Here is a 25,926-nt window from a genome sequence, read left to right on the forward strand (position 1 = left end):
TGAGACCAGCCTGGGCAGCAGAGAAGACCCCATCTCTACCAAGAAAATACAAAACTTAGCCAGGCATGGTGGCATATGCCTGTAGTCCCAGCTACTCAGGAGGCTGATATGGGACGATCATTTGAGCCCGTGAGACTGAGGCTGCAGTAAGCCAAGGTCACACCACTGCACGCCAACCTGGGTGACAGAGTGAGACCTTGTTGAAAGAGAAAGAAGGAAAGAAGGAAGGAGGGAGGGAGGGAGGGAGGGAGGGAAGGAAGGAAGGAAGGAAGAAAGGAGGGAGGGAGAAAGGAAAGGAAGGAAGGAGAGAGAAGGGTATGTAAGGAAGGAGAAGGGATTGGAAGGAAGGAAGGAGGGAGGGAGAAAGGGAAGGAAGGAAGGAAGGAAGGAAGGAAGGAAGGAAGGAAGGAAGGAAGGAAGGAGAGAGAAGGGTATGTAAGGAAGGAGAAGGGATTGGAAGGAAGGAAGGAGGGAGGGAGAAAGGAAAGGAAGGAAGGAAGGAAAGGAAGGAAGGAAGGAAGGAAGGAAGGAAGGAAGGAAGGAAGGAAGGAAGGAAGGAAGGAAGGAAGGAAGGACAAACAAATGGGAAGACATTCAGTTAATAAATGAAGTCTTTTCAATGCTACCTGCTGTCAGCCTTTGAAAAGAGGAATTTGCCATCATGGAATCTCAAGAATGAAAATGCTGAATTAATCGACAGTATTCAGCAGCAGTCACTACTCCAGTAAATAAAAGAATGAAACTTTTGCACTGTTTTTTTCTGGTTTATCATAGTGACCTTTTACCCACAGAATTTTCTGACTCAACAGAAACCCCCCTTGGGATTTTACTGTAGTGTAAATAGTAATATATAGTATGTATAATTATGGTAACTTTACCATAATCATGTTGATTAATAGCAATTTAAAAGCCCATTTCTCAATATGTTAGTTTTATATCTTTTAAAAATTGTGAATCTCTTAAAATATTTTTTGGTTTTTATTTCATGGTACTATAGTTGTTCTGACTCATGAATTTGAGGATGCCGCTGCCCTGTAGGGCCTAGGCTATACATTTTTAAATGTTAGTATGTATATGGATGTTTTCTTTCCCAAAGACTTGACATCCTTTAGCCTCTTAACAACCTTGAAAGGAAAGGTTAGCATTATGCCTCTTTTAAAGCCGTTTTTACAGCTAAGGCCATCTCCAGATACATTTTCCTGTATTAGAATTATGAAATGAAAGGATGAAACGTATATTAATTACCTGGTTCTACCATAAATGAGAGTAATTTGACCAAAGTTTGGAAATAACTTTCTTGCAGGGAATACTGTTTTTCTTCTCTTTTTCCTTACGGTAAAAAACCCTATCTTGTATATAGTGTGTGCAATATAAAATATATAAATTTTATATATATATAAATTTTTAGAGGCTGAGCACGGTGGCTCAGGCCTGTAATCCCAGCGCTTTGGGAGGCTGAGGCAGGTGGATCACCTGAGGTCAGGAGTTTGAGACCAGCCTGGCCAAAATGGCGAAACCCCGTCTCTACTAAAAATACAAAAAAATTAGCTGTGCATGATGGTGCTCGCCTGTAATCCCAGCTACTCGGGAGGCTGAGGCAGGAGAATTGCTTGAACCCGGGAGGCAGAGGTTGCAGTGAGTGGAGATTGTGCCACTGTAATCCAGCCTGAGCAACAGAGTGAGACTCCATCTCAAAAAAAATTTTTTTAGTGAGTCAGCTAGAACACTTAGCTCATTTCTTTAATTTTATTCTAAAAATTCACATTTCTTTCTAGTAATAGGTAAGTCAGGCCATGTGACACATTTGCGTCCTTTTCCAGATGTCCAGGTATAAAGGTAGAGGAATAGTGGTTAGAGAACTCAGAAAATGGGACATCCCAGAGGTCACAGTGAGACGAGATCACGCCACTGCGCTCCAGCCTGGGCGACAGCGAGACTCCGTCCCAAAAGAGAAAAGAAAAAAGACAGTGGAGCCTCCTAGACCTTACATTTTCCCCTTATCGCCTTAGACAGAATCTAAAATAATAACCGTTTATTTTGCCAGCGGGAAGTGGGGACACAGAGATGTTAAATAGTTGCCTAAGGTCAACACAGTTGAGAGATGGAGCCGGACTCAAACAGTTTCAGAACCCACATGTGTAGTCACTGCACTGTGTGGCCTCTCAGTGGCTCAAGCTTTTCGCCACAGTTTAATTTACACAGGCATCATCAACTGAAAGGCATATGCTGTTCCTGTGGTCCCTTAATATTCAAGTTTGGGTCTGAAAAAGAAATGATTTTGGCTTTTCCCTCCACGATCCTCAAAATCTACACCACACCACTAAATGTACTATCAACCTCTGCTTTTAGTGTGATTCTCCTTTTTTAATTTATTTTTCATGTTCATATGTTCAATGAACATTTCTGTCTCTGCTATATGCTAGTCATTGTTCTAAGCAATGGGACTGTAAAGATGGCCACATTTATTGAATATCCAATCTTGTTCCAAAAATAACTTGAGACTAGTCTTCAAAAAAAGGTTTTTTTAAAGGGGAACCAAGATCGCTAAGACACTGTCCCCTCCCTCCTAGAAACCATGACCTGATGGAGATACTTTATAAAAAATTACAATATGAGAAATGCCTGCTAACAGAGATATTTCACAAAGAACTTTACTTTTGAGCAGAGTGTAGCAGGTGGTAAGTTGGGGAATGACAGAGAGGGGGAATGTTGTGTGAAGTTAGCAGCAGGGCATGGTTTGTTGTGGCTGAAGAAAGGGGCACATTTTCTTGGAGGATAGGGTAGAAGTCAGAGAAGATAACGTTGAAAAATGTAGACAAAGGCCTCTTTCTTGTGGTTGTCTCTTTAACAAAATTATTTCTAATACTGTTTATTGTTTTAAAAGAAAAGCAGAGAAATGAATCTAGAAGGAAAGAATCTAGACAAACTTCCAGTGGCCTCAACAGTTACAAAAATACCCAGTCCGCTAATAACCAAGGAAGGACCCAACTTGCTAGAAATCAGACAAGGAGGCCAGTTCGCTGTGGAGTTTCGCAAAACGCAGGATCTTCTCTTCAAAAAACCTGCAAGGCAGACCATCACGACTACGGAGACACTGAAGAAAATTCAGATTGATAGGTAAGGAGGGAAGACATTTGGCAGTGGACTTGCACATTTATACATAGATGAGAGCTGACCGCTCTCTTCTGCGGGCTAGTCATTACTGTGTATGCAGAATGACTGCTGAGAATAAAATTAGCTGAAGACTGCCTAGAGGTAGGCGACACGAATGGAAAGCAAGGCGGCTGTATGATACTGCCTAAGTTATTAAGTCTTTTCTGTTTTGTTTTGTTTTTTTTTTTGAGACGGAGTCTCGCTCTTGTCGCCCAGGCTGGAGTGCAGTGGCGCGATCTCGGCTCAGTGCAGCCTCCACCTCCCGGGTTCAAGCAGTTCTCCTGCCTCAGCCTCCTGAAGAGCTGGGATTACAGGTGCACACCACCACGCCCAGCTAATTTTCGTATTATTTAGCAAAACCCCAGGTTTCACCATGTTGCCTAGGCTACTCTTGAACTCCTGACTTCAGATGATCCACCTGCCTCTGCCTCCCAAAGTGCTGGGATTACCGGTGTGAGCCACTGTGCCTGGCCGTTTGTCTTTGTTTCCAATTTATTTTATTTATTTTTTAAATTTTTTTCTTTTTTTTTTTCTTTAGACGTATACCTGCAGACTGTTTATTTTTTAGAGACGAGGTCACTCTGTAGCCCAGGCTGGAAGCCAGTGGCTACTGACAGAGATGTCATAGAGCATGCCGCCCTCAAGCATCTGGCTTCCCGTGATCCTCTCACAGGGCTGGGACTACAGGCGCGCTGGCTGTTTTCAATTACTGAAAAATGAGAATGGGCCGGGCGCCAGGGCTCACACCTGTAATCCCAGCACTTTGGGAGGCCGAGGCGGGCGGATCACGAGGTCAGGAGTTCAAGACCAACCTGGCTAACATGGTGAAACCCAGTCTCTACTAAAAATACAAAAATTAGCCAGGTGTGGTGGTGCATGCCTGTAATCCCAGCTACTCAGGAGGCTGAGGTAGGAGAAGTGCTTGAACCTGGGAGGCGGAGGTTACAGTGAGCCAAGATGGCACCACTGCACTCCAGCCAGGGCAACAGAGCAAGACTCCGTCTCGAAAAAAAAAAGTGACAACGATAGCAACCTTGCAACATTAGTGTAAGGGTTAGAAATAAGGCTTTAGCCTAGTGCCTGGCACAAATCGGTAGCTATTGTGATGCTTTATCCATTAATAGCTACTTTATAGCTATTTCTTATTATTCTATATAGCCAAATTCCAAACTGTGTTTTAATCCTGAGGGTTTCTTAAAGGCAGTCTAAATTCCCATTGTCTCATAATTTGTTATTGTCAGCTGCCTCAGTGACAAAGAAGCCTGTTAAGAGGGTGTAACATTATGTTGAGAACTTTTGGTAAATGAGAGTTTACTGCAATTACCCAGGGCCACTAGCTGTATCCAGTCTGAAGTCTGTTTTTGAAAACTTTTACTGGAATATGGCATTGCCCATTTGTTTATACGTTATCTGTGACTGCTTTCATGCCACAGTGCAGAGCTGAGTCATTGCCAAAGAGAACTTATGCCCTGCAAAGCCAGATGTTTACTATTTGTCCCTTTACAGAAAAAGTTTGTTGACCTCGGTATTAGACCTTAACCAAGGGTAAGATCTTGCTAAAGTCAATCTGGCCCAGATCTGCATCAGACAGAAAGGCATCCTGCTTATAAATTGCCCGGTTCATGTGCTTTTCATTCTCAGTGCGTAGCTCGTATCTTTTCCTAAAAAACCCAAAATACCAGTCGCAATTATTTGTAGGGGATTAGTTTTAGATTTATATTCCATAGGAAACCCAGGGTGTGCTCACAAAATGTACATCTCCACCAGTTATCCAGAATCAAAGTGGAAATCAAAATATCAAAGACATAAAAGCTACAACAGGCCAGGCGCGGCGGCTCACACCTGTGATGCTAACATTTTGCGAGGCCAAGGTGGGAGTAAGGAAGGAGACCACTACTACTCCTACCCTCCTCCCCGCACCATGCCTAGTTCACAAGACAGGAGGAGAGAAAAAGCAAAAAGCTAGAAAGAAACAAAAGTAAGATAAATAGCCAGACAACCTTGGCACCACCACCTGACCCTAGGAGTGAAACAAAGGAATAATAGTAACATCAATCCCTGACCTAAACTACTTGTGTTATCTGTAAATTCCAGACACTGTATGAAAAAAGCATTGTAAAACTTTTTCTTCTGTTAGCTGATGCATGTAGCCCCCAGTCACGTTTCCCACGCTTGCTCGATTTATCACGACCCTTTCACGTGAACCCCTTAAAGTTGTAAGCCTTTAAAAAGGCCAAGAATTTCTTTTTCGGGGAGCTCATCTCTTAAGACACGAGTCTGCTGATGCTCCCAGCCCAATAAAAAACCTCTTCCTTCTTTAATCCGGTGTCTGAGGAGTTTTGTCTGTGGCCTGTCCCCCTACAGGCGAATTGCGTGAGCCCAGGAGTTTGAAACCAGCCTGGGTAACATATGAAATCTCATCTCTACTAAAAATTAAAAAAATTAGCTGGGCGTGGTGGTGCGCACCTGTGGTCCCAGCTACTCTGGAGGCTGAGGTGGGAGGATCACGCAAGCCTGGGAAATTGAGGCTGCAGTGAGCCGTGACTGTGCCACTGCACTCCAGCAGGGGTGACAGTGAGGCCCCATCTCAAAAAAAAAACTGGATAAGCAAAACAACAACAACAACAAAACTACAACACTTTATGAATTTAAAATGGGAATTTGTAGGAAGTTTGTGTGTGCTTTCCTTGCTCTACTCATCTTTATGTATTATCGTCTTATTGCATTGAATTAATAATTACTTTATCGTAACATACTACTGTCAAAAGACAAAATTGCAACAAATCTAAATATCTTAATTGGCTTTTATTTGCAATTCTAAATCAGGCAACACCTCCTCTATGAGGTAGAAGTACTGTTCTGATGACCTGGGCAGAGGAGGTTGGCTTTACAGGCAGAAAAGGGCTGAAGAAAGCAGAAACAGAGAACATAATGTGAATGGTCTTATCGAAGTTACTTTCCTGGCTGCAGGTGGTGGCTCACACCTGTGATCCCAGCACTTTGCGAGGCTGAAGTGGGAGGAGCGCTTGAAGCTGGGAGTTCAAGACTAGTCTGGGCAACATAGCGATACCTCATCTCCACAAAAATGAAAAAAATTAGCTGGGCATGGTGCCGTGCTTTAGTCCTAGCTACTCAAGAGGCTGAGGCAGGGGAGGACCACTCAAGCCAGGGAGGTAGAAGTTACAGTGAGTTATGATCATCCACTGCATTCCAGCCTGAGTGACAGGGTGAGACCCTATCTCTAATTAATTAATTAACAATTTTAAAAATCACAAAGTTACTTTTCTTTTTTTTTGGAGACAGAGTCTCATTCTCTTGTCCAGACTGGAGTGCAGTGGCGCGATCCTGGCTCACTGCAACCTCTGCCTCCTGGATCCAAACGATTCTCCTGCCTCAGCCTCCCAAGTAGCTGGGATTATAGGCACGCGCCACCAGGCCCAGCTAATTTTGTATTTTTAGTAGAGACAGGGTTTTACCATGTTGGCCAGGCTGGTCTCCAACTCCCAACCTCAGGTGATCCGCCCGCCTCAGTCTCCCAAAGTGCTGGGATCACAGGCGTGAGCCACTGCGCCCGGCCACAAAGTTAGTTTTCTTGGAAAGATTAAAGCAGAGGAGACTTCCTTACCATGCCAGCTAAAACTGGCTATTCTCTCTCTCCCTTGGGTTCTTTGTTATGGAAAATAGTAACTATAATTATTGCCAACTATGTCAAAACATTGAATAGCAGTTTTTAATTTTTATTTTATTATTATTATTATTATTTTGAGACAGGGTCTCACTCTGTCACCCAGGCAGGAGTGCAGTGGCACAAACATGAGTCACTGTAGCCTTGAACCACCCTCCTACCTTAGCCTCCTGAGTAGCGGGGACTACAGGCACATGCCACCATGACCAGCCTTTTTTTTTTTTTTTTTTTTTTTTAATTATAATTTTTGTGAGATGGGGAGATCCACGATGTTGCCCAGACTGGTCTTGAACTCCTGGACTCAAGTGATCCTCCTGCCTCGGCCCCTCAAAGTGCTGGGATTATAGGTGTGAGCCCTTGTGCCCGGCCTAAACAGCAGTTTTTTTTAACACTCCACTTAGGAGAGTATCGTGAAGAACAGCGACTAGGCGTTAGGAAACCTGGATTATATATTTCCAGCTCTTTCTCAAACTAGTTATGTGACCACAGGCAAGTCACTTAACTTTCCTGAACCTGGTTTACTCATCTCGAAAATGTGAACATTTGGCTGGGTGTGATGGCTCACGCCTGTAATCTTAGCACTTTGGGAGGCTGAGGTGGGCAGATCACTTGAGGTCAGGAGTTTCAGACCAGCCTGGCCAACATGGTGAAACCCTGTCTCTAATAAAAATACAAAAATTAGCCAGGCGAGGTGGCACGTGCCTGTAGTCCCAGCTACTCGGGAGGCTAAGGCAGGAGAATGGCATGAACCTGGGAGGTGGAGGTTGCGGTGAGCTGAGATCGCACTACTGCACTCCAGCCTGGGCGACAGAGCGAGACTCCATCTCAAAAAAAAAAAAAAGAAAAAAGACCCAGAAGGAACATCATAATGAAATTGGAATTATCCCAGGAATGCAAAAATAGTTTAGCATCAGAAAATGTAAAAAATTAAATAAAAAGAAAGATCAATAGATGCAGAAAAGACATTTGGCAAAATTCAACATATATTCATCATTTAAAAACCAATACCAAAAACCTCTTAGCAAACTAGAAATTAAAGAAAACTTTTTTTGTTTTAGCCAAGTGACGTGGCCCACACTTGTAATCCCAGCTACTCAGGAGGCTAAGGCGGGAGAGTCACTTGAACCCAGGAGGCAGAGGTTGCAGTGAGCCAAGGTAGAGCCACGGCACTCCAGCCTGGGTAACAGAGCGAGTCTCCATCTCAAAAAAAATAAAAATAAAAATAAAAACATGTAGAACTACACATATTACTTAAATAAAACACACAAACACATAATAAAAGTATCACAACATGCTAGAGAAGAATAATCACCAAATTCAGAAGAGTGTTTATCTTTGGGGAAGATTGAGGAGACTGGGACTAGAGACTTCAGATATATCTGACATATGTAATCTAAAAAAAACCAAGTCTCTACCATGGTAAAATATTTAAATTTGGTGTTGCATACATAAATATTCATTATTTTATTCATTATACTTTCTAAATTTTTGAAATATTTCGTAATTTTGAAAAAGTTAAATCATTAAAACAAATTTTTTTTAAAAACCTAATCAAGCTTTTGCGTTTTTTCTTTTTTCTTTTTCTTTTCTTTTTTTTTTTCTTGAGACAGAGTCTGGCTCTGTCAGCCAGGCTAGAGTGCAGTGGCGTGATCTCAGCTCACTGTAACCTCTGCCTCCTGCATTCAAGTGATTCTCCTGCCTCAGCCTCTCAAGTAGCTGGGATTACAGGTGCGCACCACCACACCTGGCTAATTTTTGTATTTTTAGTAGAGAAGGGATTTCACCATGTTGGCCAGGCTGGTCTCAAACGCCTGACCTCAGGTGATCCACCCGCCTTGGCCTCCTGAAGTGCTGGGATTACAGGCGTGAGCCACTGCACCTGGCCTGGGTCTTAACCTGTGTGACTTCTGTAGCCCTTTGTGAATGTAGGGAAATGCATATTTTTTATATGTATATCAATACATATATATAAATATAATATATATATATATATATATATATTTTGAGACCAGGTCTTGCTACATAGTCCCAGTTGATCTCAAACTCCTGGACTCAAGCAATTCTTCCACCTCAGCCTCCCAAGTAGCTGGAATTAGGGCGCATGCCACTGCACGTGGCCTGAAAACATGATTTATTTATTAATTTATTGAGATGGAGTCTCGCTCTGTTGCCAGGCTGGAGTGCAGGGGTGATCTTGGCTCACTGCAACCTCCAACTCCCAGGTTCCAGTGATTCTCCCTGCCTCAGCCTCCCGAGTAGCTGGGATCACAGATGCGTGTCACCACGCCCGGCTAATTTTTTTGTATTTTTAGTAGAGACGGGGTTTTACCATGTTGACCAGGATGGTCTTGATCTCCTGACCTCGTGATCCGCCTGCCTCAGCTTCCCAAAGTGCTGGGATTACAGGCCTGAGCCACCACACCGGACCGAAAATATAATTGATTAACTCATTTTTTTTTTGGTCTGTTTCTCCTTACAGGCAGTTTTTCAGCGATGTGATTGCAGATACCATTGAGGAGTTGCAAGATTCGGGTACTTACAACAGTCTCCTGCAAACTTTGAGCAAAGAGAGGGAAAACAAAATGCATTTCTATGACGTCATTGCCAGGTCAGAGTAATGTTAGGTTTACTTGCTTTGCTGTATTTTAAAGTGCTAAAACACTCTTACTGGAAATCCTTGAATGTTAAAGCAAACCAGCCATGTACTTTCCAGGGAAGATTACTAGAAGTCAGAATTTGGGTTTTCTTCCTAGTTCTGCTGGGACAGTAAGTCAGATTTCTAGGCCTTCGTTATCTGTATTTACAATATGTCAAGACAATTCTTCCTTTTCTAGTAATCTTTCTTAAGATTGAATTCGGCTGGGCGCGGTGGCTCACACCTGTAATCCCAGCACTTTGGGAGGCTGAGGCGGGCAGAGCACGAGGTCAGGAGATCAAGACCATCCTGGCCAACATGGTGAAACCCCATTTCTACTAAAAATACAAAAAATTAGCCGGGCGTGGTGGCAGACGCCTGTAGTTCCAGCTACTCGGGAGGCTGAGGCAGGAGAATGGCATGAACCCGGGAGGTGGAGCTTGCAGTGAGGCAAGATCGCACCACTGTACTCCAGCCTGGGCAACAGAGCGAGACTCCAGTTTCAAAAAAAAAAAAAATTTTAATTCACTGAAAATCACTGAACAATAACAAATGAATGCCAAGGACAGTTTTTCTTTTCCAGAACCTTTCAACTTACAAATTCTTTCTAGAACTGCTTTTTTTTTTTTTTTTTTGGTTTGTTTTGTTTTTTTGAGACGGAGTCTTACTCTGTCGCCCAGGTTGCAGTACAGTGGCACGGTCTCAGTTCACTGCAACCTGTTTCCCAGGTTCAAGCGATCCTCCTGCCTCAGCCTCCCAAGTAGCTAGGATTACAGGTCTGTGCCACCACGCCCAGCTAATTTTTATTTTTAGTAGAGCTGGGGTTTCACCATGTTGGCCAGGCTGGTCTCGAACTCCTGACTACAAGTGATCCACCCACCTTGGCCTCCCAAAGTGCTAGAATTACAGGCGTGAGCCACTGCACCCAGCCTGGAACTTTCTTTGGATGTCAATCCTGTAATGATTGATCCTGAATTTTTCTTGTCCTTTTTTGCTTATTTACCATCTGCATTGTTTTTTTCCCATTCTTAGAGAGATTTCCCTAACTTTGTCTTCCAACTCGTTCTTTTATTTTTTGAGACAGAGTCTCTCTGTCACCAGGCTGGAGTGCAGTGGCACAATCTTGGCTCACTGCAACCTCCGCCTCCCAGGTTCAGGTGATTCTCCTGCCTCAGCCTCCCTAGTAGCTGGGTTATAGGCACCCATCACTGTGCCTGGCTAATTTTTGTATTTTTGTTAGAGACAGTGTTTCACCATGTTGGCCAGGATGGTCTCCATCTCTTGACCACATGATCCACCCACCTTGGCCTCCCAAAGTGCTGGGATTACGGGCTCTTTTTCTTTTTTTTCTGAGACCGGGTCTTGCTCTGCCTCCCAGGCCGAAGTGCAGTGGCATGATCACAGCTCACTGTAGCCTCAACCTGGGTCCCAGGCCCAAGTGAGTAGCCTCCCGAGTAGTCGGGACCACAGGTGTGTGCCACCATCCCTGGCTAATTGTTTTATTTTTGTAAAGTCAGAGTCTCACCATGTTAACCAGGCTGGTCTCAAAATCGTGGGCTCAAACAATCCACCCACCTCGGCCTCCCAAAGTTCTGGGATCATGCCTGTAACCCCAACCACAGCTGGCCTTATCTTCCAACTCTTGTGTTTAATTTTTCAAAATGTTATGCTAACATTGATTTCTAAGAGCTCTTCCCTGAGTTTTTCATTTTTTATGGTATCCTTTTTTGTCACTCAGGCTGGAGTGCAGTGGCATGATCTTGGCTCACGGCAGCCTCAACTTCCTGGGCTCAGGCAGTCCTCCTGCCTCAGCCCCTCAGGTTGCTGGGGACCCAGGCATGCCCAGCTAATTTTTTGTATTGTTTTGTAGAGATGGGGTTTTGCCAGGTTGCCCAGGCTGGTCTCGAACTCCTGAGCTCAAGTGATCTGCCTGTCTTGGCCTCCCAAAGTGCTAGGATTACAGGTTTGAACCACCATGCCCAGCCTTCTCATATATTTCTAAGAACATTAATTATAGTTGTCTTTCTTTGTTTTAAATTGTCTTCTGTTTCTTGTATTGTGTTTCTTCTCTCTGAGTTACTTTTTCTCCCGTTTGTTTTAGTTCTGTTTTGTTTTGTTTTGTTTTGTTTTTGAGACAGAGTTTCACTCTTGTCGCCCATGCTAGAGTGCATGCGCCCGCCTCGGCCTCCCAAAGTGCTGGGATGACAGGCGTATGGCGCCCGCCTCGGCCTCCCAAAGTGCTGGGATTACAGGCGTATGGTACCCACCTTGGCCTCCCAGAGTGCTGGGATTACAGGCGTATGGTGCCCACCTCAGCCTCCCAGAGTGCTGGGATTACAGGCATATGGCGCCTGCCTCGGCCTCCCAAAGTGCTGGGATTACAGGCGTGAGCCACCACACCCAGCCTTCTGTTTTTTTTGTTTTGTTTTGTTTTTTAATTTACATCTAAATTTTTTAGAGGAAAATGTTACTCTGTCACCCAGGCTGGAGTGTGGTGGCACGATCATATAGCCCACTGCAGCCTCAAACTCCTGAGCTCAAGCTATCCTTCTGCCTCAGCCTCCTGACTAGCTGGAAGACATTTGCCACTATGCCCAGCTAATTTTTTATTTTTTTTTTAAGAGACGAAGTCTCACTATGTTGCCCACACTAGTCTCCAACTTCTGGCCTTAAGTGATCCTTCCACCTTGGCCTCCCAAAGTGTTGGGCTTATAGGTGTGAGCCACCGCACCTGGTTCTAGTCTCTGCTTTTAATGTTAGGGGAATTGTGTCTGGTCATCTTTGGCTGTCCGTTTGTATTTAAGAGTGAAGTGCAAAGAAGCTGATGGATGCTCTGCTTTGCGCATGTGAACAGCGCTGTACTGTAGCAAGGCTGGGCAGAAAAGAAAAGCACATCTTCTCCCTCGGTGTGGTCCAATCTTTGCTGGGAGGGGTGAGGGGCAGTGAAGAAGTAATGGTTACTCTCTCACTACCCGTGTGTTGAGAGCTAGCCAGGGAAAGGCTGGGGAAACTCACCATCCAGTGAGCAGAATGTTTTTCGGTCCCCCTGTTTTCAGCATGGCCCTTCATCTCCACCTCCAGCTGTGTCTGGTGTCTGTCTCCAAGTCCAAATCCTCAGTTCAACCATTCCAGGAAACCTGTGGCCAAAACTGACCAAACACCCGTGATCTCCCGAGAGGAGGAAAGGCAGCTGCCTGGCCCCAGGGCTGGGAAGGGAATCAGGTCGTCCTGCTCCTTTGCCAGACTTTCACTCACTCCCCCTGGATTTCGCCCTGTGGCACGGTTGAGCCTTTGAAGATGTGTGGTGCCCTCATGTGCTGAGCTTTTCTGGGGGGCCCGTAGCTTTATTCCATTTTCTTCTTCTTGGTTTCTCATTCTGTACACATTTAGATCTCATTTTTCTCTCGTCTGCTTTATATCTTCTTTAATTTTGCTGATGTCTGTCAGCTGCATCGTTTCTTCTCCCAATCTGTTTGTCTTTACAGGTTTACATCTTTTATTATTTCTTGCCTGTTATTTTAGTATTGTTTCAGGAGGGAACGGAGGGCTGGGCACGGTGGCTCACACCTGTAATCCCAGCACTTTGGGAAGCCGAGGCGGGTGGATCACTTGAGGTCAGGAGTTTGAGACCAGCCTGGCCAACATGGTGACACCCCACCTCTACTATAATACAAAAATTAGCCAGGCATGGTGGTGCGCACCTGTAGTCCCAGCTACTCAGGAAGCTGAGGCAGGAGAATTGCTTGGACCCTCGAGGTGGAGGTTGCAGTGAGCTGAGGTCATGCCACTGCACTCTAGGCTGGGCGACAGAACAAGACTCTGCCTCAAAAAAAAAAAAAGGGGGGGGACAGAAATAAATGCGTGTGTTCACCTGCTAAATAAAACGAGAAAGAGCACATAGTTATGTCAAGTGAAGTTAGGGTGAAAATTATACCCATAATATAACTTAGTTTTGTGAGAGAAAACTTATAGCATGTATTGACTGGAAGGAAATATAATAAAATTTCAATGATAGTTAACTCCAGATAGAGGGAGTATGGGTGATTTTTATTTCTCTTCATACTTTCTTTGCATTTTCAGATTTTCTAAAATGGGCACTTTTTTTTTTAATACCTTAAGTTCTAGGGCACATGTGCAGAACGTGCAGGTTTGATCCATAGGTATACCTGTGCCTTGTTGGTTTGCTGCCCCATCAACTCGTCATCTACATTAGGTATTTCTCCTAATGCTCTCCCTCCCCCAGCCCCCCACTCCCCGACAGGCCCCGGTGTGTGATGTTCCCTGCCCCGTGTCCAAGTGATCTCATTGTTCAATACCCACCTATGAGTGAGATCATGGCAGTGTTTGGTTTTCTGTCCTTGCAATAGTTTGCTCAGAATGATGGTTTCCAGCTTCATCCATGTTCCTGCAGAGGACACGAACTCATCCTTTTTTTATGGCTGCCTAGTATTCCATGGCGTATATGTGTAAAATGGGCACTTTTATAATCTCATGTGAACCATATTTGTTTGTTCCAATAAACCTGTCCTTGGGATACTGAATTAATAGTAGAGGGAAAGTATTCGTTCTGCACCTTTCTTATCTATTTTTGTGATCTACGAATGGGAAGTATAAAATCTATAGTTTGTTTTGGTAATGACAATCTCAAAATTCTAGTTAACTATATGCTTTCTAAAAATTCCTGTCTGGGCTCAGTGACTCACGCCTGTAATACCAGCACTTTGGAAGGCCAAGGCGGGTGGATCACCTGACGTCAGGAATTCGAGACCAGCCTGGCTAACATGGCAAAAACTCATCTCTACTAAAAATACAAAAATTAGCCAGTGTGGTGGCGCCTGTAATCCCAGCTACTCAGGAGGCCAAGGCAGGAGAATTGCTTGAACCCAGGAGGCAGGGGTTGCAGTGAGTCGAGATCGTGCCTCTGCACTCCAGCCTGGAGAACAGAGTGAGACTCTGTCTCAAAAAAAGAAAAATAAATACATAAAAATAAAAATTCTTGAGTAAAAATCTTTACCTACCTGCAGTTTAGTGATAAGTCTTTTTTGTTGTTTTGTTTTGTTTATTTTGGTATTGTTTTGCTATTTTTTGTTTGTTTTGAACCTAAATGATGGGATTGCTGGAGAGAAGCAGAAGGCTGTTTCTCAGAGCAGATTGAGAAACAGTCAAATAAAGAAGCTAAGTTCACAGGCTCTGGTGTCAGATAGTCCTGACTTTGAACCCCTTTCTGCCATTTACTGTTTGTGTGACCATGGCAAGCGTGTTAGTTCAGGTCTTCTGAGAAATGGATGCCAAGATGGAATTATTCACGCAAAGATTTTATCAGGGGAAAGATCTGCATGAGAGAAAATGGGGAGGGAACCCTCAGAACCAGTGCAAGGCCGACCCCCAGTGAAGGAAAGGCTAGAAGACATGGCTGTGTTTGGTAAGGTCATCAGGAGTCCTTGAGCCAAAGTGAACCATCAGAGATGCCCTGGCTCCCCAGGAAAGGCCCGTCCCATGCGATTCCTGCCACACTTAATAATGGGATGGGAGCAGTCTGTGGGCAGTGTGGCCTCAGAACACACAGAAGGATGTCAGAGCCTGGAAGCCGGGACCCTTGCTGATTTACGCCCCCTGTAGGTGGAGATCGGTGAGGCACATTCTCACATCCAGCACATCAACTTACCTTAGCTGTCTACACCGCATTTTCTCATCGATAAAATAGGAATCAGGCTGTTGTGAGGGTAAGAATGTGTAATTAAAGTGTCCAAAGTAGAAAGGATTCTTCTTTCTCCTCTTGCTGTCTTTCTCTTCTTCACTTTTTCTCAGCAACAGCTATTTTAGATTCAACACTGATAAGCCAGAAAATCTTCCTCCAATCTAGTAAAACAAATCTGTCTTTTAAAACATGTTATTGAACATGTGTGAGGTGGACCAGCACCATTGGCATCCCTTGGGAACTCGATAGAGATGCACGTTTCAGGGCCCCTCCCAGACTTGCTGAGTCAGATTCTCTGGGGGTACAGTCGAGGAATTCGGTTTTCTTATGTGCAGGTGATCCTTGTGCACACTAAGGTTTGAGAGGCACTGCTCTAAACACAAATCATTCTTATATCTTCTAGGGAGGAAAAAGGAAGAAAACAGATAATATCACTTCAAAAACAGCTAATTAATGTCAAAAAAGAATGGCAATTTGAAGTCCAGGTAAGAATTACCTGCTTAACACCACAAGTAACTGAGCTAACACAGCTATTAAATATATGGAAGCCATCTTAAGCAGAGAAGAGTTACACATAAAAGATCGTTGTTCCTTCTGGCGTTCCTTTACTATTGAAAATATAGCCGGGCGCGGTGGCTCATGCCTGTAGTCCCAGCACTTTAGGAGGCTGAGGCGGGTGGATCTCCTGAGGTCGGGAGTTTGAGACCAGCCTGGCCAACATGGTGAAACTCCATCTCTACTAAAAATACAAAAATTAGCCGGGTGTGGTAGCATGCACCTGTAATCCCAGCTACTTGGGAAGCTGAGGCAGGAGAATCGCTTGAACCCTGGGAGATTTCAGTGAGCCGAGATTGCGCCACTGCACTCCAGCCTGGGCGACAGAGCAAGATTCCGTCTCAGAAAAAAAAAAAAAAAAAGAAAGAAAATATAAAGAGAACAACTAGAGAGCTGGCCTGGGTTGTACAGGTGTGTCTGGAGTATAGAGCCCTAGGAGACCCCATCCCCCTGGAGCTCTTAGTTCTCATCCTCATATCCCACCCCACAAACACCCCCACCCTCCCCTACAGGGGGCCTCGTCTCAGGCGGTCTCTTGTATTCTCGCATCCCAGATGGAAAAGTATGTTCCTAAAGAAGACATTAAGCACATTATGAACCTTCTTATACATGGTGGTTGAGCTTTATCATGTTTTTTATGTTGTATTTTGAGGATCAAGTGGATTTGCGAGCTTTTGTGTCATTAGGACCTAACCTCATATCTAGTTTACTTTTATAAGAAAATGCAACCCAAGTTTTAAGGAATGGACTTGCAAAACAAAGTTGGGACTATAACCTAAGCAGTTAGAAACAAGCCGTATTAGGACGACTGATAACTTTTCTATAAGCAGTTTAGAAAGTTACAGAGGATGGCCGGTCACGGTGGCTCACGCCTGTAATCCCAGCACTTTGGGAAGCCAGGACAGGTGGATCACGAAGTGAAGAGATGGAGACCATCCTGGCCAACATGGTGAAACCCCGTCTCTACTAAAAATACAAAAACTAGCTGGGTATGGTGGCGGGTGCCTATAGTCCCAGCTACTCAGAAGGCTGAGGCAGGAAAGTTGCTTGAACCTGGAAGGCTGAGGTTGCAGTGAGCCGAGATCACGCCACTGCACTCCAGCCTGGGTGACAGTGTGAGACTCCATCTCAAAAAAAAAAAAAAAAGAAAAAGAAAAAGAAGAAAGAAAGTTACAGAGGATGGCCTGTTATCAGCTTTTCATTGACTAGCTGTTTGGACAAGTTTATGCTTCACAGAAGGGAATTTTCATTATTCCCTACATAGATGTTGGAAAACTATTTTATCTGTATTTTTTATTTTTATTTTTATTTTTTGATGGAGATGGAGTCTCACCCTGTCCACTCCATCACCCAGGCTGGAGTGCAGTGGCGCGCACGATCTCGGCTCACTGCAACCTCTGCCCCCTGGGTTTAAACGATTCTCCCGCCTCAGCCTCCCGAGGAGCTGGGACTACAGGGCACTCCACCACACCAGGCTGCGGTTTAATTGTTTGTAGAGGTAGGTAGAGGTGGGGTCTTGCTTTGTTGCCCAGGCTGGTCTCCATCTCCGGGCCTCAGATGTTTCTCCCTCCTTGGCCTCTCAAAGTACTGGGATTACAGGTGTGAGCTGCCATGCCCAGCTGAGAGAATATTTTTATTTTATTTTATTTTATTTTATTTTTATTGGTTTTTGTTTTGTTTTGTTTTTGAGACACGGTCTTACTTTGTCACCTAGGCTGGAGTGCAGTGGAGTGATCTCAGCTCACTGCAACCTCCGCCCCCCAGGCTCAAATGATTCTTCTGCCTCAGTCCCCAGGTAGCTGGGACTATAGGCACCCGCCACCACACCCAGATAGTTTCTTAAATTTTCAGTAGAGACAGGGTTCCACTAGTTGTCCAGGCCGATCTTGAATTCCTGAGCTCAAGTGATCTGTCCGCCTTGGCCCACTGCCATAGCACTAGGATGATAGGTGTGAACCACTGCACCGGCCTGAGAATATTGTAAGTATATGTGGAATAATTGTTTTTAAAAGGTCACTAGGAGGTGGAAGGATCACTTGAGGCCTGGAGTATGAGACCAGCTTGGGCAACATTGCAAGACTCCGTCTCTATAAATAAATAAATTATAAAAATAACCGGAAAAGTAAGAAAATTATCTGGAGGTGGTAGTACACATCTGTAGTCCTAACTGCTTCGCAGGCTGAGGTGGGAGGACTGCATGAGCCTAAGAGGTCGAGGCTGCAGTGAGCTGTGGTCTCCCCACTGCACTGCAGCCTGGGCGACAGAGTGAGACCATCTCGAAAACAGTCACTAGACTTTCCTTGAAAATACTGTCTTTAAGTCTTCCAAGCAAATTGCATAACGCCTTCTCTCATTTTGTATTTGCCAATCACAAAGCACCTTAGGCAGCTCTAGGTCTTGGTGCCATTATCCCTATTAACCCTCTGCGTGTAGCTTATATTTTTTGAAAACCACTTTTCTTCTCCGAGAAGCTTCATGAAAACTAGTTTGTGTTTAAGTTTTCTCTGTAACGAGTAGACTTTTTCAGAGGTTTCCTAGCTCTTTTCCCTGAAAAACTCTCATAATTTAAAAAGACTAATATAAATATCTTCTATTTTAAAAGTCATGAAGCTTTTGAGATTATCTTATAGTAGATAAACATCTTTTACGTATGTTTTAAAATAGAAGATATCTATTTATTTATTTATTTTTATTTTTGAGACAGAGTCTGGCTTTGTCGCCCAGGCTGGAGTGCAGCAGCTCGATCTCGGCTCCCTGCAACCTCCGCCTCTCAAGTTCAAGTGATTCTCCTGCTTCAGCCGCCCAAATAGCTAGGATTACAGGTGTGAGCCACCAGGCCTGGTTAATTTATGTGTTTTTAGTAGAGATGGGGTTTCACATATTGGCCAGGCTGGTCTCGAACTTCTGACCTCAGGTGATCCACCCGCCTTGGCCTCCCAAAGTGCTAGGATTACAGGCGTGAGCTACCACGCCCGGCCAGAAGATATTTACGTTAGGCTCCTTTTAAGCCCTCCAAAACAATGTCAGAAGAAACCTCAGATTTAGCACTTTGCCAGTTAACTCCCGTCCTGCCATGAGGACCACACCTGTTGATGGTAGAATTTCAGCCCTTGCTCCTGAGACTTACCTCCTGAATTGTATTCTCAGCCAAAGTAAAACCAAAGCGGAATATCACTCAGATATTGGGATCATCAGCAAAAGAATAGGTTAAGAAACCAAGATTCTGCTTCGTAGTGGGTCTTAAAAAACAAGAAAAGAAAGAAACCAAGACCAGAAGATCCAAGGCAAGCCTTGGAACAAAAAAGAGCTACCAAGAGGAAATCAAGTTAAATCCCTAGAGCTACTGAAAACCAGTCATCAGGTCAAGGTTGGAAAACAAGAAGACAGGAAGTATATGCACATTAGGGACCCGTGGGCCAGAAAATGACGCCAACAGGAATGGCAGGTTTCTGTATATGAAAGTGTTGGTGGTAGCTTAGATGTGTAGGGTTAATTGCCTTAGATACTCGGCAAAAAGAAAGAGTCACAAAGGAAAAAAAGTTTCAGACTTCTGAACATCAACATCCAAAGCAAGATAACAATGGATCAGCATTTTCATGAAACTACTGGGAAAAAAAAGAACCAAGATTCGTATATAAAAATCTATCTTTTATGTATCAGCAACAGACTTAGGATAGAACATTGAAAATTTATATATATTATTACAATAGCATTAAAACTATCAATACCTAGCATTGAATCTAACAGCAGCAACAAAAATAATAGTAAAACACACACCAGCAGGCCCAGCTAATGTCTGTGTTTTTAGTAAAGAAGGGGTTTTGCCATGTTGCCCAGGCTGGTCTCAAACTCCTGACCTCAGGTAATCCACTTGCCTCAGTCTCTGAAACTGCTGGGACTACAGGCATGAGCCTCCACACTTGGCTTTTTTTTCTTTTTTTAAATTGAGATGGGGGTCTCTCTTTGTTGCCCGGGCTGGTCTTGAACTCCTGGCCTCAAGCAGTCCTCCTACCTCAGCTTCCCAAGTAACTAGGATTATTGGAGCTCAGAGTTTATTCTGAGTCTATGGGCTCGTATAGTATCAGCCAGTATTCTAAGTCATAGACAGACAAATAGAAATGTTATTTTGTTTTATGTTTTTGAGATGTGGTCTCGCTCTGTCCCCCAGGCTGGAGTGCAGTGGCGCGATCTCGGCTCACTGCAACATCTGCTTCCCGGGTTCAAGTGATTCTCCTACCTCACCCTCCCAAGTAGCTGGGATTACAGGTGCACGCCACCACACCTGGATAATTTTTTTTTTTTTTTTTTTTTTTTTTTTAGTAGAGATGGGATTTCACCATGTTAGCCAGGCTGGTCTTGAACTCCTGACCTCAAGTGATCCACCCACCTCAGCCTCCCAAAGTGCTGGATTACAGGTGTGAGCCACCGTGCCTGGTCATAATGTTAATTTAATAGAGAACTCTTTTTTTCCTGTGGCTTTGGTCTCTTTAATAGACAACATCCCCATTTTCCTTTTGCTGTCCAACCAGAGTGGCAACCTGAGGTCTAAGACAAGTGCCAACTTCCCAGATAGTAGCTTCCAAAATTCCAGGAACCAGTACTCCGTTCTGTACTTTGTGTACAGTTATGAAAGCAGACACTACCATTAAAAGCCCTTGGCTCACGTTATTATGGCAGCCATCAGAGCCTTGTTAACTCGAGCTGGTAGACTGCCTCTTTTTATTAGTAAATCATGCTTCTCTGAATTCAAATAGCAAGTCCAGAGGTCCAGATCTGAAGGCAATTTTGGGATTTGGAAGTAAAGTTTGGTCTGCCGTGAAAACCCAAAACAGATGCATCCATCCGTGGACCTGACCATGAGGAAGGTTCCAGACACCATGGACAACTAGGATTCGAGGTTGTAGTGAAGGCAAATCTTTTCTTAGTGAAAATCTGAAAAGGAGCCTGTACCCCACTGCGTCTAGGCTGGCTCTTCTCGCACACTGGGGAGAAGAGGAAATGGAATAGCACTTCCGCTCGCTTGTTAGTATGTCTCAATTGTGATTTTACCATCATAGCCTGTCAGGATTTTGTATCTTCCTCTGTGTTTCCACACTGGCACCTGGAGGGCCATAAAAATGTTTGTGCAAAATATCAATCCAGGAAGGAACTCAGAGTACTCAGAGGCCCATGGCAACGGCATTAAAACCAGATGCCTTTGGCTTGGCACAGCCAATGTTGCATGTCCTTATAAACACTTACATTGGCCGGGCGCCATGGCGCACGTCTATATTCCTAGCACTCTGGAAGGCCGAGGCAGGTGGATCACCTGAGGTCGAGAGTTCGAGACCAGCCTGACCAACATGGAGAAACCCTGTCTCTACTAAAAATACAAGATTAGCCCAGCGTGGTGGCAGGTGCCTGTAATCCCAGCTACTCAGGAGGCTGAGGCAGGTGAATCGCTTGAACCTGGGAGGCTGAAGTTGCAATGAACCAAGATCGTGCCATTGCACTCCAGCCTGGACGACAAGAGCAAAACTCCATCTTAAAAAACAAACAAACAAAAAACCACACTTACATGATGCAGTACCTTCTGTTTACCATGGGCAGAAGCTAAAGACTTTTAACTCTACATTTCTGTCTTCATATTGTTACCCTGAAGTCTTAATATTCAATCTGAGAAAGGAAAATTACCAGAACATGCTCTTGAGTTTTCAAAAGTATATTTTTGTATGTACAGACACTATTCAATAAACACCTGTCTAACACTAGTTAGATTCGTGAGAAACAAAACTGCAGTTATCAGTGTGGGCTGAGGTTTTCTGCAAAAGGTTTTATTTACTTGAGTGATATATAAGGGGGACCTTGAAGGAAATCTAAGGGATCATATAGGTAAAAGGATTCCAGTCGATGAAGTAAAACCATCATATTTTCGCTTTAACTCTAGTCTTCCTAAAGATTCAAGCCTAGGCCGGACACAGTGGCTCATGCCTGTAATCCCAGCACACTGGGAGGCTGAGACGGGTGGATTGTTTAAGGCCAGGAGTTTGAGATCAGCCTGGGCAACATGGCAAAACCTCATCTCTACCAAAACATAAATAGAAAAAATTAGCTGGGTATGGTGGTGCATGCGCCTGTGGGCCCAGCTACTCGGGAGGCTGAGGTGGGAGGTGGAGGTTGCAGTGAGCCGAGATTGTGCCATTGCACTCCAGCCTAGGCAACAGAACAAGACCCTGTCTCCAAAAAAAAAAAAAAAAAGATTCACTGACTGCCATACAATTTGGAAATAGAAGGGAGGGAAGAGGAAGAAGGAGAAGAAATGGGCGGGGCACGCGGCTCACACCTGTAATCCCAGCACTTTGGGAGGCTGAGGCAGGCGAATCACCTGAGGTCAGAAGTTGGAGACCAGCCTGGCCAACATGGTGAAACCTCATCTCTACTAAAAAGAAATGCAAAAATTAGCCAGGCGTGGTGGCGCATGCCTGTAATCCCAACTACTTGGGAGGCTGAGGCAGGAGAGTTACTTGAACCCGGGAGGCGGAGATTGCAGTGAGCCAAGATCGCCTCACTGCACTCCAGCCTGGGCAACACAGCCAGACTCCATCTCAAAAAAAAAAAAAAAAAAAAAAGAGAAATGGGGGAAGACAGGGGAGAATGGAAGTGCATATAGAAAGAATGGAAGAAAAACAGTGAGCCAAAAGCAGACATCTCTTTTTTTTTTTTTTTTTTTTTTTTGAGACGGAGTCTCGCTCTGTCGCCCAGGCTGGAGTGCAGTGGCCGGATCTCAGCTCACTGCAAGCTCCGCCTCCCGGGCTCCCGCCATTCTCCTGCCTCAGCCTCCCGAGTAGCTGGGACTACAGGCGCCGCCACCTCGCCCGACTAGTTTTTTTTTTTTTTTTGTATTTTTTTTAGTAGAGACGGGGTTTCACTGGGTTAGCCAGATGGTCTCGATCTCCTGACCTCATGATCCGCCCGTCTCGGCCTCCCAAAGTGCTGGGATTACAGGCGTGAGCCACCGCGCCCGGCCAAGACATCTCTTAAAATTCATTTCATCAACATTTATTGAGCATATAAGTTGTGCCAGGCACTCCAGCCTGGGCAGAATTTTACAGATGAGAAAATAGGCTTAGTGAGGTTCAGTAATTTGCCGGCAATCCTACAACTTGTAAGACAATGTGAAATACTAAGACATATTTTCAAAGGGCCTATAGCGCATTCTCTGCCAGAGATGCTCAGTCTCTTCGGAATGATTCTGATCTAGTCGGAATAACTGTCATACAATTAGAATGATTCTGTAGAGTTATATCACGAAGTTTGTAGACTAAATAACTTGAAGAATTCCATTCTGATTCATCTTAGGGACCTTTTTTAGACAGGGCCTCGCTCTGTTGCCCAGGCTAAAGTGCATGAGTGTGGCTCACTGCAGCCTCGGCCTCGGGGTCAAGGGATTCCACCACTGCAGTCTCCCTAGTAGCTGGGACCACAGGCGTGTGCCACCAGGCCCAGCTAATTTTTTCATTTTTTTGTAGAGACAGGTTTTTGCTGTGTTGCCCAGACTGGTCTTGAAGTCCTGGGTTCAAGTGATCCTCCGGCCTTGGTTTCCCAAAGCATTGGAATTATAGGCGTGAGCCACCCCACCGGGTTGGGGCCTAATGATACTTTAAGTCAAGCTTGTCCAACCTGCAGCCCGCAGGCCGCATGCGGCCCAGGATGGCTTTGACTGGGGCCCAACACAAATTCGTAAACTTTCTTAAAACATTATGAGAGATTTGTGTGTGTGTGTGTGTGTGTGTGGTTTGTTTGTTTGTTTTTTGTTTCAGCTCATCAGCTATTTTTGATGTGTTTTGTGTGTGGCCCAACACAATTCTTCTTCTTCAAATGCGGCTCAGGGAAGTCAAAAGATTGGACACCCCTGCCTATGCTTGCTTTCCTTAACAGAGGATTTGTCCAATTACCACTTTGTTTTTTCTTTGAATAGTTACTTAGAATTAATTCCCTAGGTACTTGGGAGACTGAAGAGAGGGGATTGCTTGAGTCTGGGAGTTCAAGACTACAGTGAGCTGTGATGGTGACGCTGCATTACAGCCTGGGGGACACAGTAGACCCTATCTCAAGAAAAAAAATGGAGGCTGGGTGCAGCAGTGGCTCCTGCCTGTAATCCTCGCACTTTGGGAGGCTGAGGTGGGAGGATCCTTTGAGCCCAGGGTTTCAAGGCCAGCCTGGGCAACATAGTGAGACTCTGTTTCTACAATAATAATAATAATAAGCTGAGTGTGATGTCATGCACTTGTAGTCCCAACTACTCTGTAGGCTGAGGCAGGAGGATTTCTTGAGCCTGGGAGGTCAAAGTTACAGTGAGCCATGATCATGCCACTGCACTTCAGCCTGAGTGACAGAACAAGATCGTCTCAGAAACAACAACAACAAGCCAGGCACAGTGGCTCATGTCTGTGATCCCAGCACTTTAGGAAGCCAAGGCAGGAGGATCCCTTGAAGCCAAGAGTTTGAGACCAACCTGGGCAACAGAGTGAGACCCGCATCTCTGAAAATATTAAAAAGTTAGCCAGGCGTAGTGACATGCACCTGTAGTACTAGCTACTTGGGAAGATCGCTTGAGCCCAGGAATTGGAGGTTACAGTGAGTTGTGATCAAGCCACTACACTCCAACCTGAGTGACAGAGGGAGATCCTGTCTCTTAAAAAAATTTTTTTTTTGTTAATGAAAAAGAACTAATTCTACCCTACTTAATGGTTAAGATGAAAGGTGGTTGGAGGCCGGGCGTGGTGGCTCACGTTTGTAATCCCAGCACTTTGGGAGGCCGAGGCAGGTGGATCACCTGAGGTCAGGAGATCAACACCATCCTGACCAACGTAGAGAAACCCCGTCTATACTAAAAATACAAAATTAGCTGGGCGAGGTGGCGCATGCCTGTAATCCCAGCTACTTAGAAGGTTGAGGCAGAGAATCGCTTGTACCCGGGAGGCGGAGGTTGCAGTGAGCCTAGATCACGCCACTGCACTCCAGCCTGGGCAACAGAGCAAGACTCTGTCTTAAAAAAAGTAAAAAAAGAGAAGAAAGGCGGTTGATGTCTAGAGGAGGGCGGATCTCCGTTGAAGCACTTTCGCTGCTGGTTGTGTGCTTGTTTGCTGTGCTGTCAGGGCGCCTCCCTGTGGACTCACTCACACAATGATTCTTCCCAAACAGTTCTTTTCAAACAAACGTTACCTCCCTGACTAAAAGCTTTCCAAGGATTCCCACCACAGTTGGAATCAAATCTGAATTTCTCAGTCAGGCCTCCGAGGTCCTGTGTGGTGCCCTTACCTACCTCCAACCTCATCCTGTCGTCCCCTCAACCCTCACTAGGCTAGAGCCTCCGGAGTTTTCTTTCCATTCCTGGAATGTATCCAGGTCTTGATGGCTTCAGGATTTGGACATATACTTTTTCTTATTTTTTTTTTTAGAGTTCCCTTAACCCTATTTTTCTATTCTTTTTCCTTTTCTTTTTCTTTTCTTTTTTTTTTTTTTTTTTGAGACAGAGTCTCATTCTGTCACCCAGGCTGGAGTGCAGTGGCGCAATCTCAGCTCACTTCAACCCTCACCTCCCGGGTTCAAGCGATTCTTCTGCCTCAGCCTCCCGAGTAGCTGGGATTACAGGCACACGCCACCACGCCCAGCTACTTTTCGTATTTTTAGTAGAGACGGGGTTTCACCATGTTGGCCAAGCTGGTCTCAAACTACTGACCTAAGGTGATGCCCCTGCCTCAGCCTCCCAAAGTGCTGGGATTACAGGCGTGAGTCCCGGTGCCTGGCCAAGCCTATTTTTCATGTGGTGGGCTTACGTATCCTTCAGGTATTGAATGAACCATCGCTTCCTTGAGAGAGTCCCTCTCAGACCTTCTAGAGTCTAATGTACCTCAAATGAACCATTGCTTTCCCAAGAGTCCCTCTCAGGCCTTCCAAAGTCTAATGTACCTTGAAGAACCATCACTTTCCCGAGAGAGTCCCTCTCAGGCCTCCCAGAGTCTAATGGACTCCTCCCTTGTTATTTCCTCCCACAGCCTGTCAAGCTTTCCTTTTCTATCATTTTGCACAATTTTTGAAAGTTTACACATGTGTTTGTCTCTTTTTAACCACTTCTCTTCTATTAGACTGTAAACTCCATGAGGGCAGGGAATATGTCTGTTTAGATCTCCATGATTTTCCTAGAGCCTAGCTCAGTGC

At 44.8% G+C, this 25,926-nt stretch overlaps 1 protein-coding gene across 2 annotated transcripts in view; it reads left to right on the top strand.

Annotated features, from left to right (window-relative positions):
* Positions 1-25,926, top strand: part of IQCG (IQ motif containing G) — a 66,882-nt gene that overhangs the window by 18,446 nt on the left and 22,510 nt on the right. For both annotated transcript variants that reach the window (XM_010381228.2, XM_030936661.1), the window contains exons 5-7: positions 2,885-3,117; positions 9,318-9,446; positions 15,575-15,656. In XM_010381228.2, the coding sequence (XP_010379530.2) occupies positions 2,885-3,117; positions 9,318-9,446; positions 15,575-15,656 (444 nt within the window). The remainder of the gene's footprint in view (positions 1-2,884; positions 3,118-9,317; positions 9,447-15,574; positions 15,657-25,926) is intronic.

The sequence above is a fragment of the Rhinopithecus roxellana genome, chromosome 1, assembly GCF_007565055.1.
Source record: "Rhinopithecus roxellana isolate Shanxi Qingling chromosome 1, ASM756505v1, whole genome shotgun sequence".
Lineage (NCBI taxonomy): Eukaryota > Metazoa > Chordata > Mammalia > Primates > Cercopithecidae > Rhinopithecus > Rhinopithecus roxellana.